A 12,442-nucleotide genomic window follows, 5' to 3' on the forward strand; every position below is an offset into this window, starting at 1 on the left:
ACTATATTGTTTAGCATGAATGTCCATTCTTGACCTTGTTCAGCAAAACAGTCGTTTTAAACCCTTAAAATCCAATTTTTCATTTTCATTTCCCCCGAGGTACCTTTAAGGTTGTAAAAAGTCATCTTACTCCTCACTGGCTCAAGCAACAGTTTGTTCCAACTGTTCATTAAATCTATGGTTATGCTAAGAGAAATACTCAAACACAAGCTTTTATGGAGTGCCATCTTTTTCTCCTTTGACAACTGTTTTATAATTCTTCACTTGAGCACCCACTTTCTATGTCAGGAATGCACACACTTTTGGTTTTAAACCAAGACTTGCCATCGAATGAAAGTATTCTATATGTCTTGCTCATCATTTTATATAAATTTCATATAATTTCAACATTCAGCTGACATATATGGTATGTTTAGAAACTGGGATCCGCACTACTAAATTTAAAAACTTTATTTTTTCATTTTTGTTTTGTGGGTTTGAACAAGCACGGCATAAGTATGTAAAGACTGACCAACCGGTGGACCACTGCTTTTTAACAAAAAACTAATTCAAAGTCCACTTACTTGCTTTTTCACACCATACTTTTTCTCAGCAGATGGAGTTTGCTCAGTTGATGTGGTCAAATTCCATTAAAGTTCCAGATAAAGCAAATAAGTGGACACTAAGTTAAGACTTCTTTGTGAAATATAGCTACATAGGAGTGGCCCTGTGTCTTAGAGGCTAAGATGCTGACCATGAAACACAACATCCTCGGTTCGAGTCCGGCTGCAGACCTCTGTTGCCCATGTCTCCCTCATTTCCTGTCATCTCTCTCCACTGTCACTATGCAATAAAGCACAAAAAGTCCCCCCAAAAATAGCTATGTAAAAATGACGATATAAATCTGTCTCCAACTACGCTTTCATACTACAGTATAGGCTGCCGTGCGCTCCTGAGACATCTCACAGTTGGGAATTGCATTTTGCTTGAATACCAAATCATGGTCCTTTTTCAATTAATAAGTTTATGAGGAAAGGATTGCAAACAGACACTGTCACTATATCACACTTTGTCTTTAAAAAAAAGAGAGACAACCATGATTCCAGTCCATTCAAACATTATTTAAGTTTACATTAACCACTTGTCACTCTCTTTTTTGTGTCAATGGTCAATTCATGGCAATTCAGTGTTCTTACTTTCCTTTAAATTTCAATAGGCAGACTGTTCTAGAGTTTGGGGACCCTTTCAGTAAATACACAGTCACCTTTAGTTTGAAACTTTGACTGCAAGATTGCTGGCAGAATTTTCTTGCAGGAACTGAAGCTGAGTGCAGGTACATATGGGCACAAGAGCTCAAAAAGATATGCAAATCAACTAAAAGCCAAAGCAAAAAGGGTAAAACAGCGGTCACATGATCTCTCATGTGTAAAACATAATGTTCATTTAATTTAAGCTGACACTTTTTCTGATAAGTTATTGAAGCTGTACTTATTTCCTTTTCTATACCTTCTTATTACTATCCAGGGTCATAAGAGAATCTAACAATAATACTTTTCATATCAACCCTGATACCTACACAAACAGGAAGAATGCTCCGAATTTCATGTCACTGAAAGCAGCTCGCCAGGCCTTACAGCTTATAAATCAAAAGCCTTGAGTGTACCTGCAGGCTACAGTCAAAGGGGATTTCATAAGCTATAGATTGAATTCATCTGGAGTATGTGTTCTCTCGTACTATAGAAACACACAAATGCATGGCCTTGTATGTGCTGTACCTTTGAACCAGTAGCAGCAACTCTGTCACCGTGATCTGTTCTCTTTTTCTTTTTTTTCACCCATCGACACAAAACGATACTCCGTGACTAAAAGCTCCAGCTCGGTTATATCTGTTTGGAGTGATGCTTTTCACTTGATATTGTTGTGAGACGATACGATTTTCTGTATTTGCGGTTTCTAAGGGTAAAGAGGGGGGAGTGGGAGAACAATAAATAAAGGATGTAAACAGCCTGACCTGACTTGGTACTATAAAAGAGGAGCTTAGCGGGCTCTCTTGGTATCATGTTTCAGCCGCTGATGGACTAAGCACTACCAGTCTATGCCTCAGGCCCTGGAATCTGGTGGGAGGGGGGCTAGGGGAGGGCAGTGTGGGGGGGGGCACAAGGGTCAAAACAGAGAACCTCCGGCTTCGTCCCTCAAATTCCACCCAAGCAATACTTCCCCCTAGGTGCAGACAAGGAATTCACCGACACACTCCTTCATGAAGATCACATATGGAGTGTAATGCAAAGAAACATTTCCTCCTCCTCTGTTCTTGCTCTGTATCCTTTCTTTATGTGGCACCCCCCTCCCCTTTTTTTCACTCAACAAGCACGGTAAGTAAAATGGCCATGGGACCAGAGAGACATCAGTGCTACCACTTGTGAAAAACAAGGGGGTGGTGGTGGAGAAATATTTAACCCTTAGCTGGCAGGCGGTGATCCTGCTGCCTGGGCTGCTGCTCCCCAAAATGATGCTGGCCACAGAGCTCCAGTTCCTTTGGTCCGACAAAGATCAAGTTTTCACACAGGAAGCTGCCAGCTGCCAGAAAAAATAGCTTAACAAGAGCCCGCAGCCACACATCCAGTCAGTCACACTTCATGTTTTGATCAACACATGGATAATTCTCAGAGTGATTCTTTATATACTTACTATAAGGTCCTTTATATTATACAATGCGTAAAATGCTTCTGGACAAGTATGAGGATTTATAGCACATGAAAGTGTTACCTTCAACCTTCCTATATGTAGATTGATTGAAATATATGAGGCTTTTTATTTTCAGCTGTCAAATGACATTAGACAATGTTATCAAGCCTTGCAGCACACAGGATAGTGACAGTTCAGTGTTGATTTGGAGTTGATTAAACAGCTTTACTGATTTTTTATATACTTCCTTGTGACTTCAATTACACAGTTTCTTCCCTTAGTTAGAACAGTGTGAAAGTTCTTGGGCTGTGGTATATTGCCAGAGCTGCTGGCTAATGCAATTCTGAGCTCTGGGTGGGTAGAAAATTACAAACAGTGTCAGAAAGGTCAGGAAAACACCATTTTGATCACAACACTGTATCATAAGAAAGATGAATCATAGGACAAAGCAGATCAGAGCACAAAAAAAAAAAAAAAAAAAAAAAACAGGGTATATCTGGATTTTGCACTTTGCGTGGTTTAGGTTAAGGTCATCTGTAAATGAAGAGCATCCAGGGGGTATGCAGAGGAAGAGGACAGCGCAGCTGTAGAAACTGGTGGCAGGAATACGCCACCCCACAGAAACAGATGTTCAAAAACATGAATCTATACAGGCATGGATTTTCATGGTTAGATAAGGAGACAGACAGACACACACATCCTAATGCTCTTTCCATCCACAGTAAAGAGACACTAGTATGTAGGGTTACCGAGTGAGACCAGAGACGAGTGTTGGCTAAGTGTGGCCCATGCTCTGGCTTTCTGTTCACGGTCAAGTGTGGCTGGCTGGCACAAACGTTTACTGCTACAACAGTAAAGAGAGGATCACACACCAGCCACTGACAGACAGATCTAGTTAGCAGACACAAGCATCCCTGACAGAGCTAAGCGAGCTCAGGACACACCGCAAGCTTCTTACAGGCAGCCATGTGAGGATACAATGGTTTACTGCTGCTCATCATATGAAATGATAGCCCTATGAAAACAATGCTGTGTTATTGCTTAGATTTAGTATAGCCTAGGGATGCAACAAACGATTATTTTTAATAATGAATGTTTTCTTGATTAATTGTTTGGTCAGTAAAATATCAGAAAACAGTGAACATTGTCCATCACAGTATCCTAGAGCACAGGTACTGTCGTCAAATATCTTGGTTTGTCTGACCGATTCAAAAAAATTACATTTTCTATAATCAGCCATGGATAAGAACAAGAAAAGTCGCAATTTCTCACATTTGAAATCTTGGAAACATACGATATATATTATTTTTTTTTGCTTGAAAAGGAATGGCTTAAACGATTCATCAATTGCAGCTTTAGTATTGTCTTAGAAAACACTACATAATGCATTTAAATATCATATTGTTAAAGGAGTGGTACAGAGTTATAGATTAAGCCTACTTTTATTGGTTAATTACTTGCTTTCTCTCTTCTCTCTCAGCATCCATCTGTTGCAGCTTTTTGGCCATACATTCTTATTCACCATAACAATAAATATAACATATTTTTAGATCCTAAACTTGCTATGAAAGACTGCTGCGGGATCATGTTAGGTTTGTTTGAAATGTAGAATAATGTTTTGTACACTGGACAAAGATTGTGGATTTATCCTCCATTAACTGCACTGAGCCGTAGACTGAAAGCTGAAGCAGCATTTCCACTTTGAAGTAATGGATGCATGCCACCAGTATTCAACTTGTGTGGTGAGACAAACCACTTAAAGAATCCTGTATATATATATATATAGGTCCGTACTGCCAAAAATAGCAGTTGTATGACAAATGTCCCGCCCCTCCCCCCAAAAAGCCAATTGTCTGCTTTATAACAGCCGACCTGCGGAACATATCAAGCCAATCGTGTTGTTGCATTGCTGCAAGTGCAGAGTTGAGGTTCACGACAGTTCCAACCACAGACATTATAAGGGAGTGCTAATTGTCTAGAGAAAACGATTATCAAAACAAACACTTGTCTGCACTTTATCAACTTTATTCATTCGAACATCAGACACAAACTCTCGCATCAGGTGCTCTGGTGGGATGAGATGACGGCGTCTCGTCACAGCACCCTGGATTGAATTGTGAAAGGAGTCATACCTTTCGCATGCTAACTAGAAATATAACCTGCGGGGAAAAAAGCATTTTAAAACTTGTTTTGAGGTGAGGCTCATTTAGACAGGGGCCATATCTTGTCGGCACAAAATAAATGCCCAGGGGCACTGCCAAAATGGCTGACGGGGGCGAGACCTGTTATAAGGACTTTGGTATTAAATATGCATAGACTTAAAAATGTACTGAGTATTCATTTAAAAGTGTCTTCTAGCATTCACAGCAAAAATTCTACATTTAGATCGAATGATGGATGAAACACTCCATCTCCTTTAAAAAGTCCCCCCAGTATAAATGAGCTATTAAAATGAACTTCCACGTGACAGCTCAATTTCTTTTCTGTAGAGGCTGTAATGTCTGACTAAAAAGCAATATTTATTATATTTCCAGGGGGAATATGTATGCAGGACTGATACTTGCATTTCCTCCTATAGGATTCTGCTTGATAAATTAATAATCAATACACTTTTTTCAAGCTACTTTTAATACTCATGAGCCTGTAGTTTCAAGTATTCTGATATTCACCTGTTATAATAACAGCAGCGACGAACTCATTACACAGAAATGACAGTAATATAGGCTTCAGTAGTAGAATGCAACACAAGAATGCTGAGAAAGCGCCCATATGTTGGCATGATAGTAGATGTAGGGCAGCTGTTGCACAATTCACCTCTAATGGCCATTTTCTCCACTGTACGTGTACTGCACACTCTTCCCTCACAGTATTCATCTGCAGTATCTTTCTATAACAGTTCTTATCCTAATCCTACTCATGATAAACCACATAGTAGCTTTAGATTAAAATAAATGATCTTATAGAACTATTATTAAGCAGGAACATAAACAGTAATGAAGTTAAGTCTCAGTATTTTTCTCTTACATGCTTTGACTTAACACTGATCATCCTTTTCTTTCCTGGAGCTTGACAGATACTAGCTAACTCAGTCAATCCATTCAAAGCCTTTGCTAAAACCAAGATTTTCTCATGATGAGATCTTCTTAAAGATCTATTGCATTTTACTACAGATTTTGAGCTTTTCAGTCCATAAGAGATCTAATGCAGATATTCATCTAAATGCTTCTGTGACTCGTATTAACTCCGTTTAAGATGTAATAAAAAGTGCCTTTATCTAAACTGAATCTAATCTCCAAGGCAGACAAGCACTTGAAAGAGCTTAATTTCTTTAATGCGATGGGTAGATTGGTATTACATCCATCACAGAGCCGTGTTTCTGAAGTTTTTGTTCCCGGTCCTCTGACTGAACATGTTATAAACTACTGTGTAGCCTTTATGATTCCAGTGGGGGCCTTTGTGGGTCCCCGTGTGGTGTGCTTTGCAAATACTCAATACTTTCTCTTGCTTTTGAATTAAGGGGCCTCACATAGCGAGAGAAACTGTCTATCATAGTGAACAATGGGTCGAAAAGGAAAATTTGAAAAGGACGAGAGGGACAATCTTGACGTTTAATCTGTACAAATATTCTCCCCAGCAGGCAATAACTACAGTCTTTTAATCTGTCCTCAGAGCAATAACCACTGTCATTTCACCCAGCCACAGGGTGGTGTGCTCTAAGGACTGACCATTCAAGAGCTCCATCACCATTGAAACTCCCCTGATATGAAATGAAATTACATCTACTTATGAAAGCATGTCACTCTTTTAAGTAAGCTTGAAGAATTAGGTCACACAACTGGAAATGTTGATTGCCTTTAAGATATAAAGGCAACGTTGGACTTCAATTCAGCAGCATGTAAACCTACAACAACTACTACATCTTAATATGTGGTTTAATAAAGTTTAGTGAGTATAAAAAACACTTGGTCTTAATTCTCATTTTAGTGCTGAATTGGAGACATTAAGACCATGTGATGACCAACAACATGTGATAAGTTGCTCTAATTCTGCATCCTAACTGAGACACCTGATCAGGAGGCAGTCATGAGGAGAACTAGGAAACCACATCTGATAACAGACACTGCCACTGTTAACTGGTTTCTGCACAAATTAAAATGACTATAATTCCAAAATGTGACTTCCTCAAAGCATCAATTGGACATCTTTCAGTAGAACATTCTTTGCATTCCTCTAATCGTGTTCAGATAAAACTAATAAATAAATATGAAAACAATCCAGAAACCCTGCTTACTACATTGCACGTGGCTATCGTGTATTATTCCGGTGCTGCCTGGACATCCAAGAGGCTCCAGAGCCCTTCAGATATGAACGCATTACGCGTATTTAGCCTTGGCGACACAACACCGATAGCCTGCTATTATATTTCAAGTTCTGCAGAGTGCGCACAATATAACTTTAAACATACTACTATGGACAGGTATCCGTATGTACCCCAGTAGCCTTCAGGTATGAATTCCGCAGTACACAAGGCTCCAGCACTAGTCTTCACGCTGACATTTACTGCCCAAATACTAACGGACACCGGAGAGGGGCCAAGTTCAGGGTTACTGGTCAGCAGCGCACCAGGTTCCTGGGAGCAGCAGACTGACAGCGGTTGTTCTTTACGTGGCCATCACAGCCCGCAACAATGCTCTCTACTCCGACAATAAGATAATGCCACTTACCGATTAAAGCATTTAGGAGTATTCCCCAAAAGCAAGGGACAAGGCGGCGGCGCCTTGTGGATGCCATTTAAACACTTCTTGATAATATTCCAGCACTCGCAGGAAACAACGTGAGGTGAATAGATGGGGGTAAAAAAAAAAAAAAAAACCCACACACACACACACACACACACACACACACACACACACACAGAGAGAGAGAGAGAGATAGAGATATCCAGCTTCAGCTACTACATGTTCCGACTACAGTGATGCACTTTGCTGGCTCGCTGGGGTCGAACAAGCTTTCGCCATTTTAACCATCTATCAGGAATCTGTCAGCATCCAGCTCTCCCTCTCCTCCTCACTCACTCTGCTCTATCCCAAAGACAGCCTCCCTCTCTTTATTTCTCTCTCTCTCTCTCTCTCTCTCTCTCTCAAACACACACACACACACACACACACACGCACGCTGAATCTGCTTTGGGAACAAAAGAGAGCCGACGGCTGACTGCTTCGCTCCCAACGCATGAGAAACCTGCAAAAACTGCATGATTTTTGCTTGTCAATACAACAGCTAATACTACAAATACTTCTACAGATATAGACTCGTACTGACAATACTACTAATGATAGTAATAGTTTTAATCATAAAATAAATAACAGTGATATCAAGGACCATAATAACGGAACTAGTATGTAATAATCATGCTGCAGGTAATGTTTCTAAGAGTAATTCAGATAAATTAACAACACAGCGTGTGGGAAACTCAAACTAATCCTTCTTCTGTCATTGGTAGCACATGTGTAGACAAAATATACGATGCACCAAATGACAACCAAAACAGCAACCATAAACCATTTTGTCCAACACATGGCAGCTGTTAGTATATTTAAAAAAAATAAATAAAAATAAATCTCAGTTTCCAAAAAAAAAAAAAAAAACAGCGTTCTGAAATTCTGTATAGTGGATGTGTTTTATTTAAAGCTGATGGTTCAGCACAAGTGAACCTGATCTGATACCTGAATAAACAAGGAAGACCTCTAACGCTCAATTAAGACAAAGCAGCGGCGATCTAGCGATACTGGAGCTCCCCCTAGTGGAACACAAAGGTATTTCGGATCTCAACCTTTTTTTTTCCAGTGGCCATTGTCCAGGCCCATAAACGAGGAAATGTATCATAAACTAATCTAACACCCTAATGGATTGACTCACAACACACCTTGACACTTCCACTCACTAAAAATGCTTTTTTCCCCCTGTAATCAGGCTAAATTAACAAAACTATTCGGCTATTACAATCGATGCTGATACCAACGGTTATATTCATGATCAATTAATATGCCCGTTATTCTGTTGATTAAATGATTCATCTTTTAAGTCTATAAAATATCAGAAAATACTGACAAAATGCCTATCCCAGTTTCCTGAAGCCACAGTGACACCTTCAACAGTCCCAAACCCCAAAGTTATTAATTTTAAAACAGAGAAAAAAATCAGCAAATCTTCAAATTTCAGAAGCTGGTGGCAAATAAGTATTATCATTTTTTCCTCTATTTCTGTCTGATAACATAGCTACAATAATTAACCCATTATCACAACCATTACCCATGACATACCTCAACACGGGGGAGTACAAGGAGTAAATGGTAGCTTCACCTTTTGGGCAAATTGCAAAGCAACCATAAAATGATCTCTTTTAGGAGTACCCCAAAAAAAGCATAGAAACAAAGTCTACAAACAATTAATGCCTGTGACAAAGTCAGACTCATTGATGCAACTGAGCAATCAGCTGACACATCTGCTACTTTTCTTTGACAGCTATACCTGTTTTGGATGATGGTTTGAGAGTAAAAACTGAAAGCCTGAAACTGCAAATACGCCTCTGTCCTTTTTATGGAGTAACTCCTTAAATATAATGTAAATAAATATTAGTTAATTTTCTGGAGTCAAGGCAGGTGTTTTCATGGCTGTTTTAAATCTGAGAACAATACCGACAACAATATGGAATGATACATTATGTAGTGGTGCTGTAATTTAAAGCCACTGGTGTCGCTGTCCGTGAACCGGCCTACCAGGCCCCCAGAACCTCTCTATGAAGTGACTTGTTGGTCAAGTCAATCAAGCAACAACAAAGAGACACAACATGAGTAACAGGAGAGGCATAACATGTCTGCTTTGCATCTCTTGTTACCAAATGACTTCAAAGAGACACACGTACAAAGAGACGCAAAATGAGCACGAAGAGTGTGTTTAAATCTGTGGGTTTTGCTCCTATGTCGCCATGTCTGTGCCCAGGGGCCCATTGTCTCATAATCCATCCACGAGTGTTATCCAACGTGTTACGATACGTTGACGAGGAAAACCTTTAACACTCGATTACAACAAAGCTGTGCTTGTTAAGCTGTACTCAAACATGTGCTTCAGTCTCCCATCGCCCATACCACTTATTATACGGTATCCAGTGAGGTAAATTACATGAACTACATAAACTAGCGCCGATCTGAGGGCCCATTTGAATGATGGAAGGGCTGTGTGAAATCATTACTACAAATGGAAAAGTGCCTACTGGCAACTCACCTTTTTGTAACTTTTGAGTGTGCAGTCACTTTATTATTCTATCAATCGATCGATCCTAGTACCATTCTACAGAGATCATTACACCACAGGTTATTTACCTTTTTTTTTAAATTTTTTCCGGAGAAAACCCACTAATTTTATCCGCTAGACTCTCAAAACTCTGAAAAATACGCAGTATGAAGTTCCCTTTTCCCTGTACAGCTAACATACCAAGACTGTTAGTTGGCGTTCAACATGTACAGCTTTAAATTACAATTAATTCACTTTTGTCTGTATGGCCAAAATGACCACATTTACTTTGATGGCTTCAATATACACACATATATAAAATACAACTATTGTGTTTTTGCAAAACAGCTAGCAGTGTTTTGTCAACATGCTAACCACTTTAACAGTTAGCTTGCTAGCTTGCTAGCATGCTAGCGCTAGTAGAGCTAGCCGGGCGTTCGTAATGTTTTGACGGTACAACCTGCCATGGATGATTGTTGGAGAAGGGAGGTTTTTGACCTGTAAGTGGCGCTTGATGAAACGTCAGGGGATCATCAAAGTCAGCCTCAGATCTCCTCTGAGCTTCATCAATTTCTGTGCCAACGTTTCACAGGGAAACAGCAACCCAGTTAAACTTGGGATGTCTCACTCTGCATCAAAGTGTTGAACCTGAACGACGGACCCTAAAGGACACTAAATCATTTCTAAAGATCAGTACAACGGTGCAAACCACGTCTTAATTATACAGTTTTGAGGCACTTAAACTTTACTAGGGTGTTTCCATTCGGCGCCACTGTTGACTTCTACTCCACTATGCATTCCAGCGGTAAAGTGTATTTTTTTACTCTGCTACATTTATTTGAGCCTATAGGCGATTTACTAGTTATTTTTTAGGTTAAGATTGTACATATAAACTCCGGATAAGCTTAAAATCCACTGTTTCATGTTAAACCAGCTGCTGTAGTTGGGTCTAGGGCTGCAGTTGACATTATTTTAATTATTGATTTAATCTGACGATTACTTTCTCGATTATTCGATTAACTGCTTTGTCAATAAAATGTAAAAAGAAATTGTGAAAAATGCCTCTTTAAATTTTCCGAAAGCCCAAGGTGATGTCTTTCGATTTCTTGTTTTGTCTGAACAACAGTCAAAACCCATAGAAATTCAGTTTACTGTTATGCACAACAAACAATAAATTCTCACATTTTAGAAGAAAACGGTGGGATTTTTGCTTAACAAATGACTACAACAGTGTTTGATCATCAAAATAGTTGGCGATTAATTTCCTGTCGATTGACTAATTGACAAGTCAACTAATTCCTGCAGCTCTAGTTGGGGCCCCATGTCATGTTTCAGATGTCTGTCAGCAGTGAGCAGTTTCATCAAAGAGAGATTTACCTTCAGGACTTATCAAATGATCTCATTTGAATAACTGTTCGAGACATGAAGAGGGAAAATTAGCCAATATTTCACAAGGGGAAAAACATTTGAAGAAGGTCCAAAAGATTTATGCAAATTTGTGCAGCATATCTATGTTTTTTCTTATTTCCTGTCCCATTAAGCACCTAATGACCCCTCAGATTTGGGAGCCTACTTCAGTTGGGGGCCTACTGAACTACCTAACTGTATATAAAGTAGTTAAAACTAGCTCCATCTTGACCAGCTACTGCTCAATGGTTACACACTGATGCAATAGCTTAAACAATCTAATAAAGTCTTAGCCTATATGGTTAATACACCACTCACAGGAGCCATTTTTTTGCATAAAGAGTCCTTTAGATGTGCATCAATACTTTTACTTAAGTAGGACTTGTAATGTTGTGTTTTACTTAAGTAAAGGATCTGAGTACACCCATGACAGTGAGGCTAGAAAATAATAGTGGGATTTTACATGTTTGCAATAGTTTTCTCTACTGGATTATTATTCCGGGAGTTTGGGATTTGTGGCCAGGGCCTCCATTAAATCATTAAGAGAGCTTCAGTATCAGCTGAAAACAGCATGCGTTATTTTGGCTGAGGGCAGTGTACACCAATTAAGGCCATCATTTGTATATGTTTAGTCTGCTGAGTGAGACATTTTCAAACCAGAAAGGCCAGCCATCCCATTAACCTCTGGTAATTGGTATAGTGTGGTTTGAGAGTTGTTGAGCTGGCCTGTGGGATCCCAAAGCTGCTCTGAGAGAGATTATGCTGATGATGATAATGGTGATTTTTAAAAGAATCTTTCGTGATGTTGTGAGAAAAATTTAATTTTAAATGTTTTAAGAGTTGCAGTGTAATGGACATGGAATAGATATAATAAAATGAACAACTATATACTGTATGGAATCTGACAAAATGACCCAGCCATGATTTTGAAGCTCATAATGTTCATTGATCCACGTTTAAGGATGCAATTTGGGGTGTAGTTGTATTGGACTGCCAAATAATCTGAGGCCCATGCACCCACCACCATTTACACCGGCCTTAACTGATGTCTGTATTAATGGTTAATAAATCTTTCACT

The 12,442-nt window shown here is 39.3% G+C and overlaps 1 protein-coding gene across 1 annotated transcript in view; it reads right to left on the reverse strand.

Moving 5' to 3' along the window:
- igdcc3 (immunoglobulin superfamily, DCC subclass, member 3) overlaps window positions 1-7,455 on the reverse strand; it is a 63,433-nt gene extending 55,978 nt beyond the window's left edge. The window contains exon 1 of the mRNA XM_040127252.1: window positions 7,389-7,455. Within this exon, the coding sequence (XP_039983186.1) occupies window positions 7,389-7,455 (67 nt within the window). The remainder of the gene's footprint in view (window positions 1-7,388) is intronic.
- Between the last annotated feature and the right edge of the window lie 4,987 nt (window positions 7,456-12,442).

The sequence above is a fragment of the Xiphias gladius genome, chromosome 1 (genome assembly GCF_016859285.1).
Source record: "Xiphias gladius isolate SHS-SW01 ecotype Sanya breed wild chromosome 1, ASM1685928v1, whole genome shotgun sequence".
Classification (NCBI taxonomy): Eukaryota; Metazoa; Chordata; class Actinopteri; order Istiophoriformes; family Xiphiidae; genus Xiphias; species Xiphias gladius.